We start from the raw sequence: 26,388 nt of genomic DNA on the forward strand, positions 1-26,388 counted from the left end.
TTAGACATTTCTATTTAACAACTTGAAGAGCCTTATATTAACTACCTAATAATATCCTGAGTAAACAAACTCCACATCTGATAATTTCCTTAAAAACAGAAATCACTTTCAAATGATCATCTAAATAACTTTGTATTAATGAAAATCTATTACTTACCACTAAGATAAGTGATCTTAATTAATAATTATTACTTTTTGCTTATAATTAGAACTGTGTATTAAAATTAGAAGCCTTATCCTCATTTATTTATCAAATAATTAACCACTGTTTATTAAAAACAGGAAATATACTGTGTATATAAATTATTCACAGTTGTTGATCTGATTATGTTGTATTCCAATACTAAAAATTATCCTAAATAGTCATTTCATTTGTATTTTGCACTTTGCAGTACATTTATATTAAAAATGCACAAAATATTTCTTAAAAACCAAAGTAATCATAAATGTAAATAGTTTGTACACCAGTATATTATAAATCATTTGTGTTATAATTAAGAATTGAAAGTATGTTTCAGTAATTAGCTTGGTACTGTAACAATTTCAGATTTACATTAACAACACAAATTTAATGTAAACTTTCATGTAATTGTATTCAGCTGTGCTATATAATGTTTAATTCTGTAACACACTCATTTACAAAAGGTGTTTAAGTACTAAGCATTTGATGTAATTTATCTACTTCATTGATTTCTTTACTGTAAACCAAAATGTTAAAACAATTTTATGTATATGGCACTCTGCTATAGTTTTAAAGTAGATAGCCATAAAAAGAAAAGGAAACATAAAGAAAAGAAAATAACAGAACGCCACTAGCCATCACCTTCAGCCCCCAACTAAAACCTCTCCAACGCATCATCAAGGATCTACAACCTATCCTGAAGGACAACCCATCACTCTCACAGATCTTGGGAGACAGGCCAGTCCTTGCTTACAGACAGCCCCCCAATCTGAAGCAAATACTCACCAGCAACCACACACCACACAACAGAACCACTAACCCAGGAACCTATCCTTGCAACAAAGCCCGTTGCCAACTCTGTCCACATATCTATTCAGGGGACACCATCATAGGGCCTAATCACATCAGCCACACTATCAGAGGCTCGTTCACCTGCGCATCTACCAATGTGATATATGCCATCATGTGCCAGCAATGCCCCTCTGCCATGTACATTGATCAAACTAGACAGTCTCTACGTAAAAGAATGAATGGACACAAATCAGACGTCAAGAATTATAACATTCAAAAACCAGTTGGAGAACACTTCAATCTCTCTGGTCACTCGATCACAGATCTTAGAGTGGCTATCCTTCAACAAAAAAGCTTCAAAAACAGACTCCAACGAGAGACTGCTGAATTGGAATTAATTTGCAAACGGATACAATTAACTCAGGCTTGAATAGAGACTGGGAATGGATGAGTCATTACACAAAGTAAAACTATTTCCCCATGGTATTTCTCCTCTCCACCCCACCCCCCATTGTTCCTCAGATATTCTTGTTAACTGCTGGAAATAGCCTACCTTGCTTGTCACCATGAAATGTTTTCCTCCTTCCTCCTCCCCGCTGCTGGTGATGGCTTATCTTAAGTGATCACTCTCCTTACAGTGTGTATGATAAACCCATTGTTTCATGTTCTCTGTGTGTGTATATCAATCTCCCCTCTGTATTTTCCACCAAATGCATCTGATGAAGTGAGCTGTAGCTCACGAAAGCTTATGCTCTAATAAATTTGTTAGTCTCTAAGGTGCCACAAGTACTCCTTTTCTTTTTGCGAATACAGACTAACACGGCTGCTACTCTGAAACCAGCCATAAAAAGCTGTCCCTATAATTTGTTCACAACTTGTTCATGTTGGTCTCTGTTGCTTTTTGCAAGTGGCATTGTATAAAATCTGTTACATTAGCACTGATTTATATTTACAAAATGTGAGATACTACCTTTTTGTGAACAGATGTTTGGATATCGTCATGATTGGTAGATATGTTTTAAGAGTGCATTTGCAAACATATCAGAAATGGAACTGACTATTCTGGCACTATGGCTCAGTGCGTTAGGAGGCCATCAGATATCACCTTCTGTACTTGAATGACCTTATTTCTGTTCTTAGTGCCATGAATCAGGTCAAGAATCATAACTGCAGCAGGTTAAGTTACTGGATCATGATATATCAACGAAGAGGGGTACTCTCCGAAGTTGCTTTTTCTCTATCAGGGGGAGAAAAGAGTAATTCTCAATGATGTGGTAACACCAGAGCAGCAAACCATATGTTTCTGGGGAAATGGATAGCAATACAGGCTTTCTTTCACTATAATGTAGGCTATTGGTATAGTTAGTAGTTTTGTGCCCAAAATGTACAGTATCTTGAAATCTGATTCTTTGTGTAAAGGAAAAAAACTGCACTCAGTGCTGTGGTGAAAAAGATGAATTTTCCTAATTTATTAAATCATGCATATCATGCTTTTGAGAGGAACAGATTAAACCAATACTAAGGAGAACGTCTTATCTCCTGTCCATGAACCAATAATATGAACCCTACCTTATCTGTTTATGAATAATATAAACCATGCACCTCAGCAACGCTGTGTAAGTTGTAATAAAAAGGATACTGAGATAACAGTGATGAAACAAGTGTAAGCTAGGGATGAGGCATGCTGCAAAGTTTGAATCCAAATCAGGATTTCAAACACCCAAGAGAGATTTCAGAATTGAGTGTTTTGATTGAGTCCATTATAGAGAGAGCAGCCATGTCGAATTGCATATGACTACTGTTTTTATTTTTTATATGAATGCCAGTACGTAGCCAGTTAAATCTGAAACTTTTTCCTCCAGTGCTTATGTGCAGTTTATTACTCATTATGTTTAAATCTGTGATCGCCTTTTACAGCAGCAACCCAGCTCACAGATACTACCTTGCAACTGACCCAGTCACAGGAGATTTGTATGTTTCTGACACTAACACACGCAGGATCTATCGTCCAAAGTCACTCACTGCTGCAAAAGACCTGACAAAAAATGCTGATGTAGTAGCAGGAACTGGAGAACAGTGCCTTCCATTTGATGAGGCAAGATGTGGTGATGGAGGCAAGGCTGTGGAAGCAACGCTCATGAGTCCCAAAGGTAGAGACATTATCAATTCATGGTCTTAAAAAAATAATCAGTCAGGGCCTGAACTTGTGCTTTAATCACAACTGTGTTTTTGAAAAGCTCCTCCTTTGCTGTCCAGAAAGGCCATATAGAATGAAGCTACAAAAAGCCCAAGTTGATTTTACAGGAAATATTTGACTTTACAGTCCTTTTAAAATTTCACAAAGATTATGTATCCAGCAAATTATATCCAACGTTTTTAAAATGTCAATGTGTTACTCCCACCTATTCAGTTTTTCAGGTATACTAAAATATCAGGCACCTCTCATAGACTTCATTTTACTTTCTGTAGAACGATATGCAGTCAAAAGAGTATAATGTGCAGTAAACCTTTGTTCATTATGCTACATATATTTACAAATTATTATATTGCATACTTTCTAAGCTGTGTATTTCCTGTCCTCGTATTCCTCAGACCTAGTCACTAGCACTTAGCAGGTTGTTAATAACGGGTGCTAAATAAATGGCTAGTGTAATAAAACTAAAAAATTTTCTCTTGACTAAAGGACTGGCAATTGACAAAAATGGATTAATCTACTTTGTTGATGGGACCATGATTAGAAAAGTGGATCAAAATGGAATAATATCAACTTTGCTTGGCTCTAATGATCTAACCTCAGCACGACCTCTAACATGTGACACTAGCATGCACATCAGCCAGGTATTTTTAAAATACAGCTAATTTGGAGTGGGTTTTTTTGCGGGGGGAAATCGGGTAGAGGGGAAAGCTAGTGCAGCTTGGTTGATCCACAAAATAGAATCAGATGGAACACGTTGAATATTTATATATTTAACAGGATAACTTTGTGTTAAAAAACTTATTCCAAGGGCATGATTTTCAGTATATTCTACTAGCAAATATATGCTGCTGTATTCAATTTTTCTACACATAAAGTTCAGTGTAGTACAGAACAACATAATTGTCAGCAAGAAATGTTAAGTATAGTAATAAAATACCAGCAGAGTCGCAAATATATTAGACCAGTATTGGCATAATATTTTTTAAATGAACAGAACCACTAATGTCCTTAGTTTATTAGTGTGAATGCCAGGATACTTTAAAGAGCTCAGAGGACCCTTTTTTATTGGTCCCAGTGGAGCTATATGAAGGAATTTTACTGTTGCTGTGATTGAAAATGGAATACCAATACAATATTTCACAATCTGGAAAGTACTGAATTTCATTTTTGATATTACCTTATTACAGATAGCAATGGTACAATATGAGTCAGTAGTTCCTTAATATCCATTCTTTGAACAACTTCTTTGATTTAGACTCTCTGAATAGTCGGGGGGGTTGCACGTGCATATAAGGTCATTCCAGATTACTGGGGAGGCGGAATGCCTGTAGGATAGTTCCAGTGCATCTTTTTGAAAGCTCTATAATTTGGATAAAATAGTTTTTTACTCCATTTGTGTTCATATGAGGCCTTTTGACTAGTCTGCTTATAACAAATTAGAAATATCCTAAAAGCATTATCTAAAACTCAGGTTAAATTCAATTCAGCAAGCTAATTGTACTTAACCTAGATTGACTGACTAATGAAACCCTTTTCTTTTTTTTAGGTACGTCTGGAATGGCCCACAGATTTGGCTATCAATCCAATGGATAACTCCATTTATGTTTTGGATAACAATGTAGTTTTGCAGATCACTGAAAATCGTCAGGTCCGTATTGCAGCTGGGAGACCAATGCACTGCCAAGTGCCTGGCGTGGAGTACTCTGTCGGAAAGCATGCTGTACAGACCACTTTAGAATCAGCAACGGCTATAGCGGTGTCCTACAGTGGGGTACTTTATATTACAGAAACTGATGAAAAAAAGATTAACAGAATAAGGCAGGTCACAACTGATGGAGAGATCTCGTTAGTTGCTGGAATACCATCAGAGTGTGATTGCAAAAATGATGTCAACTGTGACTGTTACCAAAGTGGTGATGGCTATGCTAAAGATGCCAAACTTAATGCCCCTTCCTCCTTGGCTGTGTCTCCAGATGGTACATTGTACATTGCTGATCTTGGAAATATTCGGATACGAGCTGTGTCAAAGAACAAGCCCTTGCTGAATTCAGTGAACTTTTATGAAGTTGCCTCTCCAACTGATCAAGAGCTCTATATCTTCGATGTCAATGGTACTCACCAGTACACAATGAGTTTAGTCACTGGAGACTATCTGTACAATTTTAGCTACAGTAATGATAATGATATTACAGCAGTAACCGATAGCAATGGAAACACACTTCGTATCAGACGGGATCCCAATCGGATGCCAGTGAGAGTGGTGTCTCCTGATAACCAAGTGATCTGGTTGACTATAGGCACAAATGGATGCCTGAAAAGCATGACTGCCCAAGGACAAGAGCTTGTTTTATTTACTTACCATGGCAACAGTGGGCTTCTGGCAACTAAAAGTGATGAGACTGGATGGACTACATTTTTTGAGTAAGTATAGAAAAAATAAAGTTGTTATAATTAGTCTACACAGTTCTAGAGTCCAGTAACATTATTTGAAATACTTTTAGGGCTTTGACAAAAATAAGCTTTAAAAAGTACTTGCAAACACAAACAATAATTAAACACTCCTGTACTTTTTGTCTGTCTGACAACTTCCAAACTTTAATGTGAAATTAGTGATGATAGATTGATGATCCAGGAACTGTGTTTTATACTTTAATACAGTTATTATGAGACAGCAGCAAGCTTTGTCCAGAGAGTCATAGCTCGGGCAAACAAGCTTTTGTAAGTTTGTGTTAAAAACCTATATTTCTCTCTCCTTTTGCTCATTATACTCCCATTAGTTCTGTAATAAATACTAAGCCACTGGAAGAAATTTCTTTGGATGCCCTGTCTCTACTGTTTGGTCTTTCAAGTGAAAGCAGTCTATAAGATGAGTCCTCTGTATCAAAAAAGCTAGAATGGACATTTTTTAAGTGTTGCAATGTCAGAAAGTAGAGAATATGCAGGAGGGTTCTGATGGATAAAATGGCAAGCTTTCCACAGAGGGATCATGGGCAGGAATCTAGAGCATGAGGTTTGATGAAAGAAGTGTGGGCCACGGTGAAAGTGTCATTCCCATGGGAAGCAGCTACTAAAAGTGCAGATACACCAGCAATCAGTGAGGTACACAGTAAGTAGCAAAACATGAGTGGTTAGGGAACAAGTCTGACTTGTGATTTTTACCACGTTGTTTTTATCCATTCATAATAAAATATATGAAATATCAAAAGGATTTACAGGCTCCCAGATTACATTGATTGAAAAAATCATGAAGTACCCTAGAATTCAAAATTTTTGTTTTTCTGTAGGCAACTTCATCTCAAAAATAAACAAAGAAATGAATCAGTATACCAAGCACAGTTTAATAAATGTGCCACTTAAAAAACACAAGTGATTTATCAAAAAATCTATTTCCCAATTCATTAATACATTTTGTTTAACAAAAAAAATCATTTTTATTACTGAATTGAAAATAGATTTTTTTTTTAAATCACCTCACTCAGTAAAGAAACAGTGGAGATAGAAAAGTTCAGAAAAAGGTGCCAAAGGTGATTTGGGAACACACAGAATGTGCATATAATATACATATAATGACTCATGAGAGATTAGAAGAAGTAGAATTATTCAGGCTGAGAAGGAACAGAGTTAGAGGGAACTGTATTGAGGTATTCTGAATTACAAACGGCATGATGAAAACTGATCAGTCTCTTCTTTTTTATCCTGTCCTATCTTGTATCTTGAAATGTAACAGCAACTGCTACCAAGGTCAGGACCTAAAAAAAGCTTTCAGGTCAGTGCACATGATAAAGAAAATAAAGTGCTGGTGTCATGCAATGGCTGTAGAGCCAGACATCTATGTTCGGAGCTAACTTCTCATTTATGTCAGTGCACATTTGGCTGAGGCAGTAGGCGGGGAGACTGAGCACCTGCATCTACTCTCCAACCTTTACATATGCCATCAGAGACATGAGAGTAGCAGGCACTGCTTCAGTGCACATTGTGTCCTGAAAGGGAGATGCAACTAGAAATGCTGATTTCCAACAAAAGCAGCAGGTGGAATAGAATTGCTGCCAGTTTTAAGATATTGATATAATAATCTGTAGATTGGCAGAGCGCTGACAGTGAGTATGTTCCCAAAGCATTAGTGCACATCTGTAATATTTAATTGCATATTTGTGCATCATTTCTTGTCTTTTTAGGCCTTGATAAAAGTATATAGAAACATAGTAAGGATATGCAGAAGAATGGGAGAATATTCAGCAGTAGGCAGGGAATACATTCTTGTTTTCATGAGTTAGAAATGTCCTTTTAACTGAGAGAACAAAGCTAAGCTCCAGGTTGATTGTGCATAGTCACCCTATTCAATGAGAATAAATGTAGTTTTAACTTCAACACGTATACATAAAATTCCTGGCTTCCAACTTGTGGCTTGGACCAATCAGGGGATTGGGGGGATAGTACGTTTGTTATTGAAACTAATGTGTCTGCTGGGTACAGCTGGCATTTTTAGCACACTGGCATTCATTTTGAATAGTGTAGAGCTAGTGTTTTATTCCTACCTGTAATTTCTCTCCATGTTACTTGTAATTGTTTTGTGCCTATTGAGATTCCATAAGGGAAAGGGCTGATGGTTTCTGAATGTACTTAATGACTTCTGCATAGTCTCAAAGATAGATTGTATTCAGTACCAAGTAGTTTACACTTCTACTTTTTGCATTACAGGTAGGATTTAGGATAATAAGTTTCATGAGCTAAATAATTGCTTATTTATTGATTCAGTAAAGAACCATCTTTCACATCTGACCTTCTTTCACGTAAACTTTCTGGTCTCCGCTAGGTATGTCCAGCTAACTAATAGAGCCCCATTGTATTTTGACATTATGCAAAGGCCGACTATTCCCTTCAGCCAGTATTAGTTCTTATTCCATGCTGCTATTTATGTACGTTTATAAACAATAACTTCACAGTATTGACTCATTACAATTCCTAAACTGAAATAATTACAGAGAAAGCTAAACAATTTCACTCATCCAGAATATAGAAATAAATAAAATTGATACTGAAAATTAAGACCACAGTGACTATGTAGAGCTATGTAAAGTGAGAGCATGTAATTGATTTTTGGAAAGAATATAAAGTTCTTTTAAAAATATATGGTGCTTCACAGCTCCTTAAATGTTTGTTCATATAAAATCCCCCTATTTAGGGCCATGTGTTTCCTTTTTGAAGAAGGAAATAATAGATATGAACAAGGAAACTTCATTGTAACTTTTCCTTTAATTATTAGTGAATCTGACTTTCTCTTTGGTTTCCAGAGCCACAACTTCTATAATGTATGGCCAGAATGGTATGTAGTTTATGGCTAGAGCAGGTTGAAATTTTTTTTAATAGAACAGTTTTCCATCAGAAAATTCAGTTTTGTCAGAATAAAAAGTTTTGTGAAAACATCTTGATTTTCATTACATTTTCTATGGGAAAAAGTCTCAGGACAATTTATTTCAACTTTCTTGTTATGTTTTGATGATGCCAAATGTTTTGCATTGACTTTATCATTTCAATTAATTTTGTTTTATCTCATAACATAATATTAAAATTAATATTTTAATATTTAATATTATTTATATGTTAATGTCTTTATAGTGTTGAAATGTTTTGGTATTATCAAAACATTTCAATGTTTGCTAGCAACAATTTTTTGGAATTTCTGTTCCACAGTAAATTGCAACATTTTCACTTTTTGTTCTGATTTGGAACAAAAACAAATGTTGGAATTTCCCACAGAATGAAAATTCCATTTTCTAACCAGCTGTATTTGTGGCTTGTTTGTGCCACACTCTGGTTGTCCAACATACCTTGAAAGTTGTAAAAGTTAAGTTAGAAAAGCGACCACCACGTTATAACTATAGGATCAGTTTTTTAGCCCAATTCTTCAAAGACTGTGTGGGCAAAAGTGTTTATCTGTACAGATCCAGCAGGACTGTGGCTTAAATGCAAGGAACTCTCATCGATTTCAGTTGGTGTCCAAAGATCTAAAAGGAGAATTTTGCCCTGGATGATCTGGCTGGTTGCCCTGACAACACTAAGCAGTAGGACTTGATTCTTTTCAGGTTTTTCCACAGAGCAAATCTCTCTAACATCACATGCAAAAAGACCGTTTTAAGAAGTTCCCTTTTATGAACAAGTACATAGCTAAAATGCAAGAAATTTGTTTCCATTCTCTCTTTTCCACTTTTCTTTAGCAAAACACTGCCAATTAATTCTGATTTGCATGTGATGTTGCAGGCACACAGATCTAGGTATCAGTTTGTGAACAAACTCCGTGAATTCTATAGCTCCATATCAGATTGCCTACCAGTTTTTTTTCTTCATAATTTATATGTTTTATTGTAAAATGATACTTCTGAATTCCTATGCTGTTAATTATTCTAACCTAGGCCCTAGAGGATAAAGTGTCTGCTTTATGTTTCAAAGGTTGGTAGTTTAACTCTTAACTCTTCTTAAGGTTGTACTTTTTTATTAAAATTTATATTAACTTCAATTTTGAATCATTATTGTAATTCTTGATTCTTAACAGTTTGCTAAACCAAAAAAAAAAAGATCTTCTAATACAAATCATTTCACATGAAAAGAGTAAGAACTCATCCATAAAAAAATGTATATACTCTGCCATGCAAAGATAACAGCCATGCTAAAGATCAGCATGGTCCACCTCCCATTGATATAAACATGGTCCACGTCCTATTGTTATTGCTTAATCTGAACTTTTTTTTAATCATGGCTGTTTCCATGTATACCTTTGAATTATTTTTCTACCTTTTTTTACGTGATCATTTTTGGATGAGATACTATATAGCAGATTAGTATGTATTGCATCATTTTTGTACAAACCGTTTCCACTCTGGATGGTAAACCAACATAAGCTATGTGAAATGAATAATATTTTTATCTGAACTGAAGACTTTGAAATGCTGAAATGAAAAAGATTATCCATATTATATGTCACAATTTTGAAAACCCTGAAATGAATCCATATAATCCATTTATTGGTGTAAAGAACCAAAAGTCCTCTATGGAATGTCATAAATCTACATGGAATGTCCCAAAATGCAAGAATTGGCCAGTGAGACCTCCCAAGCTGAAAAAGATTTAGTTTCAAAACTCTCCATTAATTGAATGTTTGAGTCTTAAGAACATTAATTATTCCAGAAAGTCACTGTAATTTGCATTCAAGTACATTGACCACATGCTTAAAGCTGCATTCTGTAAAGTGCCCAAGCATTATGGTAACCCTCTGTTATTGCAAATGCAGCTGACTTTTAGATTTAGCTAAATTTCTTTGAGGTTGACAGAATCCTGCCATATAAACAATTAAACGTAGGGCTGCTGTCAGGTCCTCAAAAGCTGAACTTATTTCCAATTTCAAAGGTGCGCAAGGTTGATACGGTGGCTTAACATCAGACCATCAACAGTTTTCTAACTGAAGTAGAGTTATTCTCTGAAAATCATTAGACCAGATCCTTGCCCTTCCCCCTTCAATCAGTCTGCTTTCTGCTCCTCAGGAAACATAAAATAGCTGTAAAGCTGCCCTAATGGAACTGCTAAGGATTCCTTTGGCATCGGAGAATCCCAACATGGCGTGAAGCCAAGATAGTTGGCTGTATGCCATCTGCTGGAATAGTGATACACTGCCATGGTTACAGTCTGCTGAGGCACTGATGCCCCATCTCCCTTGAAATAACAGAGATGATCAGTAAGGAACCCACTGCTCTGGAATGGCCCTGGGCTAAAATATTCCAGATTTGCTGTCTTTCAAAGCATGCTGCAATGTTAATTTGTTCTACCTGGCCTCCGAGGAGAGTTAGGGGAGATTGAAATACTGGACGGTGCATTTGGGATGTTGATTGTATTTAGAGCTGCTACTTGGTCGAAGGGGTGAGGTGGTTGACATTTCATGTTCTAAATGTGAGTAATTGGAGTGGTATTTGGAGCTTGTGTGTGATGTTTTTATTGTTTAAAGTCTCAAGAGGGAAAAACAGTGGGTGTGTCAAGGCCAGGAAGAGGTGTGGCTGGACCCCTTACACTCCAGTGATGCCTGCTAGTAATATGTTCCCTAAGGGATAATTTAGAGCAATCCTTAGGATCAGGGGAGTGGCAAGAGGTCTTAGAGCCACATTTCCCCCCTTCCTCTTTGGTCCTGTGCCAAGCAGTGCTATAAGACCCTTTGTCTTAAGTGTAAAAAAAAAAAAAAGTCCTGGTAGACATTTTAAAATAAATAAACATTAGAAGTCTGCATATTTTGTCTAATTTCTCCATTTAGTGTCTCTTACCTTCATATCTTAATGCTATCTGATTGTTGGGGTTAGCTGCTTTAAATCAGTTTGTGGTCATTTTTACTCTCCTGGCTTTTATGAAGGATGTACACATTCCCTGTGTTTAATCTAAAATTTTAACCTTCTACTTTCTCTTATCTCCAGAAAGATTTTGACCGTCTATGTCATTAACCATGAATTAATTCGAACAATGAATTCTTAGTTAAAACTAGTATCAATTTATGGGCTTTTTCCCTTCAATCACAAGTTTAATGTTTCAAATTGTTTCAGCCTGTAGCTAAACATTTTAGTGCATTAAACTACAGCCTTGCTTATCTCAGGATAGTCTCAGTGAAGAAAATACTCAAACCTGAAGAATTGTTTATGTGGGAATAACATCTGGATATTTGGATTTCAAAATGCTAGCTCCCTGAAACTTAAACACCAAGGAAAAGAACTCTTTTTAACCCTATCTACTGTTACTTTACTAGTAGAAAAGAGTACTTACTAAGGCTAAACATGCATATTTCCTGCTTGTATAGCTAATTCCTTTCTATGTTCTTTCCTCTTTTCTTTTAGGGAAGGGTAGCATCAAGCAGACACAGATCTGCTCCAGATCCCAGATGTATCCCTCCGCAGTCCTCTCACTGCTTTTCCTTCTTTTCCCCATCCATTTGGCCCCTAACCCTACCCCTCCTACAGTATTTTGTTACATTTTTTACCTGCTCTCTGATCCTCCTCCCTCTTTCCAAATTCCCCCCATCAGTTCTCAAAGGCATATTTGGCTGCCTGACTTTTCCACTCCCCTTGGTACCTTTCTTCCTAAACCCCACTTGTATCTCCTGACATCCTGCTCCTCCCTGGGCATTTCATGCCCTGAGCTCATTTGTCTTTTCACTCCCTCTTTTGCTTATCAGTCACCAAGGGACTGGGGATGGAAATCAAGGAGAGTGACGTTAGGAGCAGGGAAGCTGTAATAAGTTTTTTCTGCCCCCCTTGTTAAATGAACAAGTATTCCAGACAATTTAGAAAAGTTTTAATGTCTGCAGAATGTGAATCCTGAAGTTAATGTTTTATATTGCGTTCCAAGTAAAAAAAAAATCCCTTTTACATGCTTGACTGCTTAGCATCATGCTTTACCTATTGTGGTTATTATTAAAATTAATAATGTGTTGAGTGCTGGCAGTTTGCTCAGTGCTGTATGATTCAGAGGAGGGTACAGGCCCTGAACTGAGTGATTTAGCTGCCCCACATACCAGGCACTAACATTCCAGTGAAATGCAACGATGAAGAGATTACATTTCAGAAGTAAACAAAACATTTCCATTTTACTCCTCCTTTTATGCACTTCCTGATGAAGGCTGAAGTGGAAATATTGTAAAAAAATATTTGGGGCCTTATGCTGCTTCCCACATTAGCACAAGTAATCTCACTGTAGACTCTGGGATTGCATACAGGAGTTGATCATCAGGTTAAAAAAAGATTGACAAAACGGTTTTCCATCAAAAATGCAGTTTTGTTGAACTACAAACATTCGGCAGGAATGTGTTGATTGCAATAAATTTTTTGACAGTGATAACGTTGAATCATTTTGTTTCAATAATGTTGGCTAATTTAGTTTAGAGAAGGTAAAATCTGACATTATTGAAATGATGTTTCCACCTTGTCAAAAAAAAATTTCTACGTTATCAAAACAAACAAACAAAAATAGATATCATCCAAAGAAAATGTTTCAATGATTCCAAACAGAGTTTTTTCAGAATTTTTCATTTTGTACGCAATTTCAAAATTTCAGCTTTTCATTCTGATTTGGATTTTTTTTTGTCAGAATTTCCCACAGAACAGAAATTCTGGTTGCCAACCCAATGTAAAGAATAATCCAAGAAAGATTTGGCCCTTTATACTATACTGGTTTTGAGTTATATGTTGTTCTGGTACATCCATCATAGCTAGGTGGTAGCCATTAAAGACTATACAAACCCAGAATTCTTTGGCTCTGCTGATCTGAATCACCCTAGCATTAGAAAATATACTACACATCCACTGCACTGGCAGGAGGATGGACTGTAGATGATCAAATACGTCTTGTCTGTTTCTGACTTGTATTACTCCATGTTTTTTCATTACTTCTAAAACATCGTGCAGTTACATTATCTCAAAACCTAGTCACCCTCTCTATTCCTACCACCAACATGCTTGTTCAGGCCCTCAGAATCTCTTCCTCCAACTATTCCTATCTCCTCCCACCCACCTATCAATGAGTTCAAAATGTGATGGGCAAAAAATCATTCATCATGCTTACTATATTGACTGTGTTCAATCCCTTTTCAAATTCCTTTTTTGCCTTCTCCTATATCAAATTCTTGTTTATACAACCTGCCTCCTGACAGCTTTTTGACCTGTTTTTTTCCCCATCAGTGAGCTCAAGCTATACAACTTGTATCTTTGTATCTGCTTCGTTCTTCATCTCCTCCAGCTGTCTTCTCTGGCACGCCTTCCATGGTATCTCAGTTACCTTAAACCTGCTCTTTGACTCAGCTCAGAATCCCCTACACACATTTTTCCTCCAAATCCCTCTCAAAAACCACTGGAGATGTGCAGTGCAATGTGCAGGCTGACAGTCATGGTTCCCTGGACCTACTGTACCCAACCATGGCAATGTGGGCAGCAGTAACTTCTGCTTCTGGCTGAAGCTCTTATGCCAACCAAGGGTGAGGTATAACTGAGTTTAATTCTGTTATACCACCTCTTCTCACTGCCCCTGATATGTGCTACCTTGCCCTTATGCCAGGTGGTAAAACTCTCTAGTGAGGGACGCATCAGCAATGTGTGGCAAAGCTGACATGGGACATGATGGAACCATCTTCACCTGCTTCACACTAGCCAAAGATTTGCCCTATGCAAAGGAAATTCTTCAGGGAAAGTTTCTGGCTGATGTACATTCACTGTGTGTGTGAAGGCAGTAGATCAGAGAATCCAGCCTAAGTTCTTTAGGACAGAAACTTTCTCTTCATATTGCTAATGCACAGTTGGTGCTATATACAAATATTATGTAACAATGTTGAATCCAACTTACTATTTTTGAGACTTTCTCAATGATAATAGAGCAGCTTGCTTTAATTGTATGTATACATTTCTACTGTAGATAAATTGTAAAAATGCACAGATTCTTAACTTTCTTCCTAAAGGTTTAAAAATTTAAATTCTTTTTGCTGTGAAAACAGGCTGTGACCTTGCAACTCTCCATAATATAAAAATAGCATAACATTACAGTAAATCTCATAAATTTAATAAAACAAAATATTAAAAACTACAATTCTGGAAAAATTATCTTCATAATGAACAACAAAATCCTCTTACTATTTCATAATATGCCTGCTTAGAGAACAAAAGTAAACATGCTAAATAGCATCCTATTACCAGTGCTCTAGGCATCAATGTGAAAACTCTGAAGAAAATATCTCACTCCCTAGATATTTATAGAGCACCTCATGTCGCTGGTAGCAAGGTACAAAACAGTGTCTCTTAGTTCATGTACTTTTACCTTTTTTCTTCATTTTTTTCAGTCCTTGGAAGATTACTTTATATAATGTTGGTCTTTAAAGGTAAGCTAAGTAATGAAAATAGAAATGAGATACCATCAAATAGGTAATAATATCACAATGGCAACAATGATCAGCATTATTATAAAGCTTCCATTCAGGGAAAAGTGAGAGATGCCTTGGTTTCTATCAAGAAAATCAGGAGATGATGTCTGTAATATTTAGAAAAGCACTGAGGAGTCAGGTTAGTTGAGAAGAAGGCAATAGCACTTTTATTAACTGTATAAATACCCAGCTCTACCTATCTTTCCTCAGGCTTCTGAAAGTATCTAGTTCACTGCAAGTTCAGAGGCTTAGCAATGCCATTAGCTCAGTCACTCCCATATTAAAATTTTCTCATCTCCTTTGCATAGTCATTTCCATAATATCTATTCTTACAATGCAGCCAGAAGATGTTTTCATTTTTGCTTCACATAAATCAGTTAAAATCTATTCCAGATCTCACTTTCATATGAAACAAATACCCTTCTAACAGAGGGTTTGATTCAAGCACATTTGAGTCAATTAAAAATTCCCTTTGACTTCAGTGGATGCAGGCCCAGAATAAACCGTGCACTGTTTTCAACCACACCAGATTCCAGCTTCATGTCCTTACCTTAAAGGCCCTTCATACTATGTATCTCCCAACTTATGTCTCTTACCATTTTACCTACATTATCTGAGCTCTGCCACTAATATAAGCCCTATATGCTTTTCCAATTCTCCTATAAATGTGTCTGTGCTTTCCTCCACACTTCCCCTGCATGGAAATCCTTCTCGTAATTGCTATCATCTCTTCCTTCCTTCGCTCCAGGACCCTCCATTGTGTGTCCTACAAAGGAATCAGCCCATAATTGTAGACTAGATTGTGTGGCTGTTGGGAATAACTGCTTTTATATTTTAAATCTTTCTGATGATTTTGAACCATCCAAAACCATCAAGGTATATAAAAGTTAATCTGTTTAACTGCATGATCTTATCATTTCCTTCATCCTCTCTTCCCTCTTCCGTCCGTTTGTTGCTTCTTCTTTGAAGTTAGATTTTAAGATGTTTTGGGCAAGTGCCATGTCTTTCCTGGGGTTTTCACAGCCTCCAGCAGAATGGGGCGCTGTCCTTTGGGGGCAATTGTGCATTATTGAATATTGATTGTTTCCCTTTGTAATGTTTGAGCTCATATTTACAAAGATATAGTGCCTTTCATCCCAAAGTTTCTGATTACATTTTACAAATTATTTGTATGCAGCATCACTGAAACGCAGCCACTTTTGAGGTAGAAATGAGGCCAGGTCAGGGGAAGAGAGAATGAGGAAATATAAAAGAATTTTCCTAAAAGTAATAAGTATTAGGAAAGCTTTCACTTAAATTGGGAGATGAAATGTAAACAAAGTTATTATCCTTCCTACTGGTATCTGTGGATGTTATGATGTCACAAAAACAAGCTTATGACTTCATGGGAATAAACAGCAGAAACAGAGGATCTTCTAGGGTGAAATGCATCCCTGGTAGTATGCCATGACAAGGCCTATGAACCATTAAAGTTCCACTTGAATCCTCAGAAAAGATTTCTGTCAGACTACTTTATGCTGACCTGCTGCATCAGAGTGACTTTCATTTAAAAAGAGTAGACATTTTTTTAATTGAGTCATCTAAAAAAGTACAGATTGCAGAACTTCTTTATCCGTACTGGGAATCCTCACTTTAAGTGTTTAATGCTGACCAAGTAGTAAAATTATTGGAATATAATTTTTCTTCATTTTGCTAAACTTTCTGTAAATATAGAATTCAATTTAATAAACTTTAATACTGTACTGAAGTTATCAGTTACCTCTTAAACTGTTTTAATAGGGCCCCCATCTTTCAAAATGAAGTGACACTACCTTACACAGTAACCAGAAAGTCTAGCCAGACTACCAAGACGAATTCTCATTTACCCTGGCACCCTTTATACCACTCTGACAGTGTAAATGAGCTTTAATATAAATAAGAATCAGGCTCATAAGGTATATCCTAAAATTTCATTCATTTGAATGATCATACTCCAGCATTTACACTGTCAAAATACATAGATTATTTGTCAGTAATGAAAGGGTTCAAATAGGTCAAGTGTGTAGAAGTGACACTGAAGGTAGATACATGATAGTAGGAGAGCTAAGAATGTGTACAACAAGGAAGGACCTTACCCTTCTGCTCCTTTCTATAGCACTTCAACAACAGTAGCATTAACCTGACAAAAATTCTGGTTATCTTAATTCTACTGCTTTTTCTGGAAAACCTTGTATGTGCAGAAGCACTAGAGACATGAACTAGATCCTTTGGCTAGAATGGTGTTGTAATTGAAATCAATACATTTGAAAATGTAGAAAAAAATCCAAAAATGTTCATAATAATTTAAATTGGTATTCTATTATTGTTTAATAGTGCAATTAAAACTGAGATTAAATTTTTCTCATAATTAATCACAATTAATTTTTTAAATCATTTGACAGCCCTAATTTAATCATAATCACTTTGTCTAGACTCAGTTTATGGTAGTCTTGGACGTGTGACTGGCAGATTGTTTTTACTATCCTCAAGATTTTGGGGGGTAAAATTCAGGACATTTTTTTCTTTGAGGTTAAATATAATTAATAGAACATCTTTATAAACTGATGGTCTGACTTAAAGCAGTGGTTCTCAAGCTTTTGTACTGGTGCCCCCTTTCACACAGAAAGCCTCTGACTGTGACCCCCCTTATAAATTAAAAACACTTTTTAATATATTTAACACCATTATAAATGCTGGTGGCTAGGCGGGTTTGGGTGGAGGCTGGCAGCTCGCAACCTCCCACATAATAACCTTGCAACCTCCTGAGGGGTCACAGCCCCCAGTTTGAGAACCCCTGATTTACCTGTATTTTCTTTTTGCATTACAGATCCTACTTTCTGTCAGTGCAAATGTGAGCTTAATGGCCTCAACAAGCTGAATGAAATATTTTATTGCCACATTATGATAGATTTTCAATATGTATCAAAATGATGATAGACATACACAATGACAGTATTTTGTATTTATTAAAGATGAGCTTTGAACTTTTTCTTCATGCTCTCATTTGATGTAGTTTGCCACTAGAAACATGTGCAGAGTACTTTGATATGCAGACCTCTTAACTGACAAAATAGAAGCAATCTGCAAAGATTTTGTGAATTTCCTGTTCACTCACAATAAGTAGAGAGATGCACTGAAGATATTTCTAATATATGTTCACTGAATATATAAATAATACTAGGTTTCAGAGTAGCAGCCGTGTTAGTCTGTATTCGCAAAAAGAAAAGGAGTACTGGTGGCACCTTAGAGACTAACAAATTTATTAGAGCATAAGCTTTCGTGAGCTACAGCTCACTTCATCGGATGCATTTGGTGGAAAAAACAGAGGAGAGATTTATATACACACACACACAGAGAACATGAAACAATGGGTTTATCATACACACTGTAAGGAGAGTGATCACTTAAGATAAGCCATCACCAGCAGCAGGGGGGGGGGAAAGGAGGAAAACCTTTCATGGTGACAAGCAAGGTAGGCTAATTCCAGCAGTTAACAAGAATATCAGAGGAACAGTGGGGGGTGGGGTGGGAGGGAGAAATACCATGGGGAAATAGTTCTCTGTGTGTGTGTATATAAATCTCTCCTCTGTTTTTTCCACCAAATGCATCCGATGAAGTGAGCTGTAGCTCACGAAAGCTTATGCTCTAATAAATTTGTTAGTCTCTAAGGTGCCACCAGTACTCCTTTTCTTTTTATAAATAATACTGTTCATCCTACCATCCAGTTTATACATAGTTATAATATGAAAAATGTTAATGCGTCATTTCTCAGATATACTGTCTCAAATAATGTTAAAGCAAGGCAACAAATACATAAATGTATTTGACTTGCACATCTTGTTATCTGAGATGTGCCAGAAGCAGAGAATCTTCACTTTGAAACTGACATGTTTGTAAGTTCCATAATTATTTTTCTTCGTTGTTGCAATCATTTTGTTAAGGGAGGAATTCTGCAAGCATGTGTTATATAGAGGCACTTTTAAAAACAATATTGGCCATTTCCTGACATCAGGTTTTACAGAAAGCTTTACTATAAAGTTCAGTTCTAAGGCTCCATATGTTAAACTGAAGTAATTTATTGTATAAAACTGTGACAGTTGCGACCAAAGTAAATCTCCTCTGAACTGAGATATATGCCATATGAGGCACAAGTGAAAGTTGCATTGTGCAACTGAGCATGGGACGTTTCCTCCTGCAACAAGGTTTTCCTAGAAGTTACTAAATTGGAAAGTGAAAGAGTGATGAAAATGTCCTGTATAGCCTAGAACCAAAAATGATATGGGTAGGGATGCAATTAAAACTGAAGAAGATGGACATCAGAAGAGAGAATTCCAACAGTTAGAGAGCACTAGGTCAAGAGTCTGAGAAGATAATAATCATTACCACTGAGAGTCTGTCATTCTGGAAAAGAAACTTCGCTGGCTGCAGCAGATGATCTTAAGTAGGCCAAGGAGTCTGAGTCTTTGGGCCAGTTCTACCTCTGGCGTTATTAGTTTGGTCTCACCTCTTGCCTTTTGTGGTCATTACCCATATGAGGTGATTTTGTTGAGGTGAGTGGAATAGAGTGGAGAGAATTTGAAAAGGCACTGTAGACTGGTGAGTGAGCTTAATTTTTTTTTCTTGAAAAGTTCACCATGTTTGCCATCCTCATGAGAAATTTGAGAGGTTGGTTAGTGGCTTTGTTGTAGAATCTGGAGTGCATGAGGAAGATCAGAGAGGCCTGGAATAGTAGTAGTATGTGTGTTTGTGGGTGGGCAGGCAGAAATCAAAGAAGCATTGATATTGAATTGTGAGGGTTGTGCTGTGAGGTTGTTCTATTCAGTGACGAAGCAGCTCCCTTAGAATTTCTCATCCACCCCTTTCCCCTGGTTGCTGAAAGGGAGGAGTATCCTCTTTGCATCTTTGGCTTGGTCTCCTTCTTTCTGAGAATAAAGAGTGCCTTCCCTTTGTTTTTCTCCCACCCCTACCAACCTTCCAGGTTGTTGAGAAAGAGCAAGTTGCCCCATTGTTGCTGTGAGGGGTAAGAGTTTCCCCTGTCTATCTTCTCATATTCTGGCTTTGAAAGAGAACGCATCCATAGCTCATCCTTTCCCTTCTTGCTTTCCATTCCTGACTACAAGGGGATGGAAAATCTTTCTTTCTTTCTTTCTTTCTTTTCTTTTTCTTTTCCCACACTACCTATGAGTTTGCTCAGCATTTCCTAAACCAGCATGCCTGTATCAGGCAGTTGTAGCTTTCAAATTCCAAGTACCTTTTAAAATGACATGTGTCAAGTATATGAACACATGAAGTGAGTGAGCTTTTTCTGATTCAGCCCCGATTCTAAAACTGTTATATTAATGATAATTCTTGGCACATAATATAAACACCTTTCATCTACCTGTGAGAGAGGGAAATATTCTAACCTCTAGTTTATAGTTGGGGGAATTGAGCCACCAAGATGGGAAGTGACATGCCCAAATTTACACAGAAAGTGAGTGGGGTGAATTGGGAATACAATCCACGTTTCTTGATTCCATGTCCCATGCATTAGCTACAACATTGTCCTTCCCCTGTTTTTACCTTTATTGCTTTCTCACCTCCCTTTGTCTCTCTTGAGTTCCAATTTCTATTGTGACTCTTCCTTTCACTAAGTTGTTTAACCTCAGCCTCTCCAATGGTCTTTTTCTCCACTATCCTCACTGGCCCACACTCCCATCAATCCTTTCCCTTCCCTCCATTTTTATGACTTCTCTCATGCAGATTGCCTGCCCCCAATTTGTGCAACCCAGAATCTGTCTTTCCTCCAAACATTGTCACCTACCATAAGCTCCTGACACAGGAGAACCATAGGGTAGAGTGTACCTATGTGGGAAGACATAGAACTGTCTGATATGCTGCTACAGTACAGGATCAGGAGAGTCAGCAAATATTAGGCCCCAGCACAGCTGGTCCTGACTGCTTTCTCATTCCCCTTTCCCACTGTGATCCACTGTGCTGCACTAAGAGGCACAGTAGGGGCAATGAAGCCAGTGATGGGAGCAGTAAGAAAGGAGGAGGAGGAAGGTTTGAGCACCTGTGCAGCAGTCCCAAGAGTTACCACTAGTAGCCAGAAGAGAGAATTGGAGGGGAAACAGTGTTCACTCCTTGCACCCATGGGGATGCAGCAAGGACAGTGTGACTATCTCTCCAGCTGAGTAAAACTTGGCACAGTTAAGAGAGTCTTCTTATTTGCACCGTATTACCTCTCCCTAGATGCTAGAAAAAATGAGAACAGACTGCTCGGACTATGGACTCCGTGTCAGCCATATGCACAACCTTACAGAGATGAAATGTCAACTATCACTGATGTACAGAACAGCCACAGTGCTTTACACTTGGAATGTTATACGCAGAGTTATGATCAAGTATTACATATTGTATTGTCAAAAGAAAAGGAGTACTTGTGGCACCTTAGAGACTAACAAATTTATTTGAGCATAAGTTTTCATGATGAAGTGAGCTATAGCTCACAAAAGCTTATGCTCGAATAAATTTGTTAGTCTCTAAGGTGCCACAAGTGCTCCTTTTCTTTTTGCGGATACAGACTAACACAGCTGCTACTCTGAAACATATTGTATTGTGATTCTGTAGGCACAGAGGTCCCTCTAATGAGTGATCTTAACAATGTGGCTGTAGTTACAGTGAGAGTTATATGAAATGAGGTCTGTTCTTTGGCTACAGTAGTCAAAGGATATTAATAAATAATTCCCAGCAAGATAATTTGAACAAACATTCCCCTAAAACATTGTGCTATAAAGCAGAACCTAGAAAGAGACGTTAATTGGCATATTTACATTCCCCTGGGAGACGGAGAGGGAAAATTTGCATGAAAGAAAATTAAGTATATGGCTCTGAAGGATGAAATTGAAGGTGGGATTGGTATTCTTAACAGATGTCATTTGATCTGAAGTGAAAGAAATGTTGGTATGTTTGGTTCAGTTTTTTGCAGAAGTACAATATCATTCAACCTGCCAAGTCCCAAAGGTAAGACCGAATATATGAAGAAGACCCAAAATGAGGGATGCACAATATATTTATACTGGAAACTCTTTTATACTAGAAGAAATCCTGTAAAATTGAAATATAGTTAATTGTAAAACATGAGGCCACCTCTTAATTACTTTGGGAACAGCAACCACAGTTTCCTATTTTTTTTTTTTTAAAAAATTCTCTCTCCTGTTGCTGTGTGAAAATCCTACACAAATAAGGGACATGGACTGTAGTGAAAGGATGAAATTGATGTATACAAAGTGCTGTCAAATCCAAAAGCAACCAAACTGAAAAACTAGAGAATTATTTTTTAACCTAATCTCTTTCAGTTACAGTAATCCCATGTGGTATTTATGACAGGTAAAGCAAATATCCAAGCAAATTGATTTTAAATTGATGGTTTAAAATTATGTGGAAATCATTATCTCAAAGTATAGACCCTTTTCTGTTACTTCAATCCCATGATTTCTGCCTTTCTGAGAGAACACTTTTTTTTTTTTTTGGCACACTGATAATAGAAAGTGAGTTCAGAATGCTAAGGAATTACACTACTAAGCATGTTTCCTTTGAAACAGTAAATTAGATGTGCAACATGATTTTGCTTCCATTTCAAAGAATAATATGCAGAGCTGGAGATCCATCTGTTTGCTCTTGCTAGCACCATTGAGACTCCTGTGTGTTAAACAGGCTTTTGCTACTTCAAAGTGTGTTTGAATTCTTCGTTGTGCATATAGCACACACACAAAGCAAACATTCCTTACAATATCAGCAGCTCATATTTCTGTTTATTCTACTTGTAAGTGAAAACAATTTGTTCTTGTTATTTATCGTTTTATTTTGCACCGTGTTTTATTTTAGCTATGACAGTGAGGGTCGTCTCACAAATGTTACATTTCCAACTGGAGTGGTCACTAACCTTCACGGGGAAATGGAAAGGGCCATTACAGTGGACATTGAATCATCTAGCAGAGAGGAAGATGTCAGCATCACTTCAAACTTATCATCAATTGATTCTTTCTATACCATGGTTCAAGGTACTGTAAACAAAAACAAAACCACAGGTACTTATAATCAGATTTTTTTCTGTGCATAAAGTATTCTGATCAGCTGCCTAAATGGGTACATTAGCACAGCAGATGTTAGTGAAAATATTACAGTTCAAGGATCTTGGAGGGAGGGAGTAGATACGAGGATGTAATTAACTCTTCTTTATTATCTAACCAACAAGCTCTTGGTTTTGGAAACAAACTTTGGAATCAGGCATAGAGGATACCTAGTCTGCCAATAAATAATGATGAAAGACCACAGAGAGGGGAGGAAATGGGGAAAAGAATTGGTTTAAAAATGGTTTGGCACTGGATCTGAGATTTAAGGTAGTTTGTGAAGCTACAGCAGCACGTTCTAGCAGCAGTCACAGTACACTTAGTATTTTGCAAATACAGTAAAATATAATGATACAATAAAGAATATATTTTTGACAGTCTAAAAGAACTACTCTGAAAGTGTGATTTTTTTTTCCAAAGTGCCTAAGTGACTTTGAGCACAGGTCATTGCAAGTCAAGTGGATATGTGCTCCTAAATCACTTAGGGCTAGATTCAAAGGGACTTGGGCACCTAAGTCCAATATTTAGGCATTTCCTAAACCACTACTCAGCTGCTGCCTAACCCTGCAGGTGCCTAAAGTCCCCTAGGCACCTAAGTTTCTGCTAGTGGGCATGCATGAAGCTGCCTAAGTCCTGTCATTGCTGAGCTGCTCAGTGCACTAACTCAGGCCTAATCCCCAGCAGGATTCTCAAACGAGGCATTCTCCTGCCTATCACCTTGCCTGTGGGCTCAGTCTGGTAGGTGTGCTCTGAGCGTCCTTAACTCTCACAAAAGCCACTTGAGAGGGTGGGAGAGTGTGGGTGTATCCCAGAATACCCAATAGCTCAGTGGTTAGGGCACTCCCCAGGATGTGGGAGAGTTAGGTTCAAGTCCCTATTGCAATGAATATTTAATTATTTTATACCAACTGGAACAGCTTCAACAGGAGAGATTGAGGAAGCCCCCCTCCCCCCCCCCCGAATACTCAATAGTCTGGTAATTAGGGCACTTGTCTGGAATATGGGAAACCTGGCTTCAGGTCCCAGCTCTCACTCAGGCAGTGGGGGGGAGTTAAACCCACATCTCCCATATCCCAGGTGAGTACCCTAACCACTGGGCTACTGGCTATAAGCGGGGGGAAAATGTATCTCTGTGGCTTAGGTGCCTAACTCCAGGAGCAGAATCATGGCTATAAATCCTGATTGGAAGGAAGCACCTCCTCATAGCCTATTAGATGCTTAAGTCTCTTTGTGGATCTAGGCATTAAACCTCTCCCTTTTCCTCTGCATTTCAGTGGTGGCTAGTTTAGCGGGCTTCCTGCTCAGCTTGCTGGCTTCTGTGAATCCCCTCCTTAAGCACCTGACTCTCCACATACAATGCCTGGAGAGTCTGGGGCTGCCAATACCACTGGGTGGTAGAGGGCCTAGGAGTTGGGTGCTGAGCATTGCTGTGCCTAAGTTCCCTGTGTGAATGTAGCCTGTAGATACTTTTAAAAATCTCACCTGCATATATTAGTCACATAAATGTCAGTATATAATGTCAAGACTTTATGTACTTATGTTGCATAAGTGAATGCATGAAAAAGCCAGATTTTCAACCCATATAAGTAATATGTTTTTATACTTTTTTTCATTTTCAGATCAGTTAAGGAACAGCTACCAGATTGGCTATGATGGCTCCCTCAGAATTATCTATGCCAGTGGCATGGATTCACATTACCAAACAGAACCGCATGTTTTAGCTGGCACAGCCAATCCAACAGTAGCAAAAAGAAACATGACTCTCCCAGGAGAAAATGGACAGAATTTAGTAGAATGGAGATTCCGAAAAGAACAAGCCCAGGGAAAAGTCAATGTGTTTGGCCGAAAGCTAAGGGTGAGTAAATATTCGAGTATGTATGATACTGACGGCATTTGGTGTTCATGAGTAGTAACATAGGCACGATTCAATGGGCATTGCTATTCCTCAGCCACAGAATATGTAGAATATATAGTCCCACAGTAGAGCTGAAAGTAGCCATGATTACTACTTTACCTATTGGGTAGTGTTTTTTCTTTCTTTAATTGCTTTTGTCTTTTCCATGGTCTCTCTTTGTTGAACTTAGCATCTAATATCATGGAATGAGTCAGCATTTAGTAGTAGTAGGAGTTGTAGTTTTACCATATTGCCTAGGAGCCCAAGTCATGGACTAGGACCCCATTGTGCTAGGTCCTGTAGACATACAGAGCAAAAGATGCTCCCTGCCCCAAAAAGCTTACAGTCTAAATGTAAGAAAAGAAACAACCAATGGATCCAGACAGACGAGGGAAATACAAGGAAAGAATGATACAATATTGGTCAGCCATGAACGGCTTTGAAAGTGCATAGAACCATCTTAGGTTTGATGTGTTAGAGAACTGGGACTCAATGGAAGGATGCAAAGAGAGAGGTTATACGGTCAAAGTGATGGGCTAGGAAAATTACCTTTGCAGAAACATTCTGAATGGACATGAGTGGGGCAAGAATGCATTTGTCCAGGACCTAGAGAAGAATGTTGCAGTAATTGAGACATGAGATGATGAGAGCTCAGATGAGAGTTTTTCCATGTGGGTGGATAGGAAATATTTTAGAGATATTATGCAGAAAGAATCAGCAAGATTTAGACATAGCCAGAATGCGAGGACCTAGAGAAAGAGAAGTCTGAGAGGAAGATGACCCCCAGGTTACTGGTCTGAGTGACAGGTAGAATAGTATTGTCCACAGTAATTGAGAAAGGAGGTAACAGGGAAGACTTGGCAGTGGGGAGAGATTGAGAGGTTTGTTTTAGCCATGTTAATCTTGAGTGGATGACTAGACATTCACGAGGAGATGTCAGAGATTTTAGTTTGAACAAAAGGAGACTGGTCTGGAGTGAAAAGGTAGATCTGTGAGTCATCAGCATAGAGATGTCAATTGAATTTGAATCTTGATAACGTCATGGAATTTCTGTATTTGAAGATAACTTTTACTATCTTTGGTAACACTTCCTGGCATAACACTAGTGCAATCCTAGGATCTCATTCTTTTTAAAAAATACTGAAAGTTGCAACAATACATATTTCTGGAAGAAAAGTCTTAATTTTGTTTCCCAAAATAACCCTCTAATATGTGCCGTTTACCATCTTGTTAGATTTTTTCTCCTTATTATACAGTAGG

At 37.6% G+C, this 26,388-nt stretch overlaps 1 protein-coding gene across 5 annotated transcripts in view; it reads left to right on the forward strand.

Moving 5' to 3' along the window:
- The window catches only part of TENM3 (teneurin transmembrane protein 3), a 2,178,135-nt gene that overhangs the window by 2,134,159 nt on the left and 17,588 nt on the right, over positions 1-26,388 (forward strand). For all 5 annotated transcript variants that reach the window (XM_043513542.1, XM_043513543.1, XM_038399412.2 and 2 more), the window contains 5 exons: positions 2,891-3,123; positions 3,657-3,811; positions 4,717-5,591; positions 22,990-23,165; positions 24,854-25,089. In XM_043513542.1, the coding sequence (XP_043369477.1) occupies positions 2,891-3,123; positions 3,657-3,811; positions 4,717-5,591; positions 22,990-23,165; positions 24,854-25,089 (1,675 nt within the window). The remainder of the gene's footprint in view (positions 1-2,890; positions 3,124-3,656; positions 3,812-4,716; positions 5,592-22,989; positions 23,166-24,853; positions 25,090-26,388) is intronic.

This window comes from Dermochelys coriacea, chromosome 4 (genome assembly GCF_009764565.3).
Source record: "Dermochelys coriacea isolate rDerCor1 chromosome 4, rDerCor1.pri.v4, whole genome shotgun sequence".
NCBI classification, from domain to species: Eukaryota; Metazoa; Chordata; order Testudines; family Dermochelyidae; genus Dermochelys; species Dermochelys coriacea.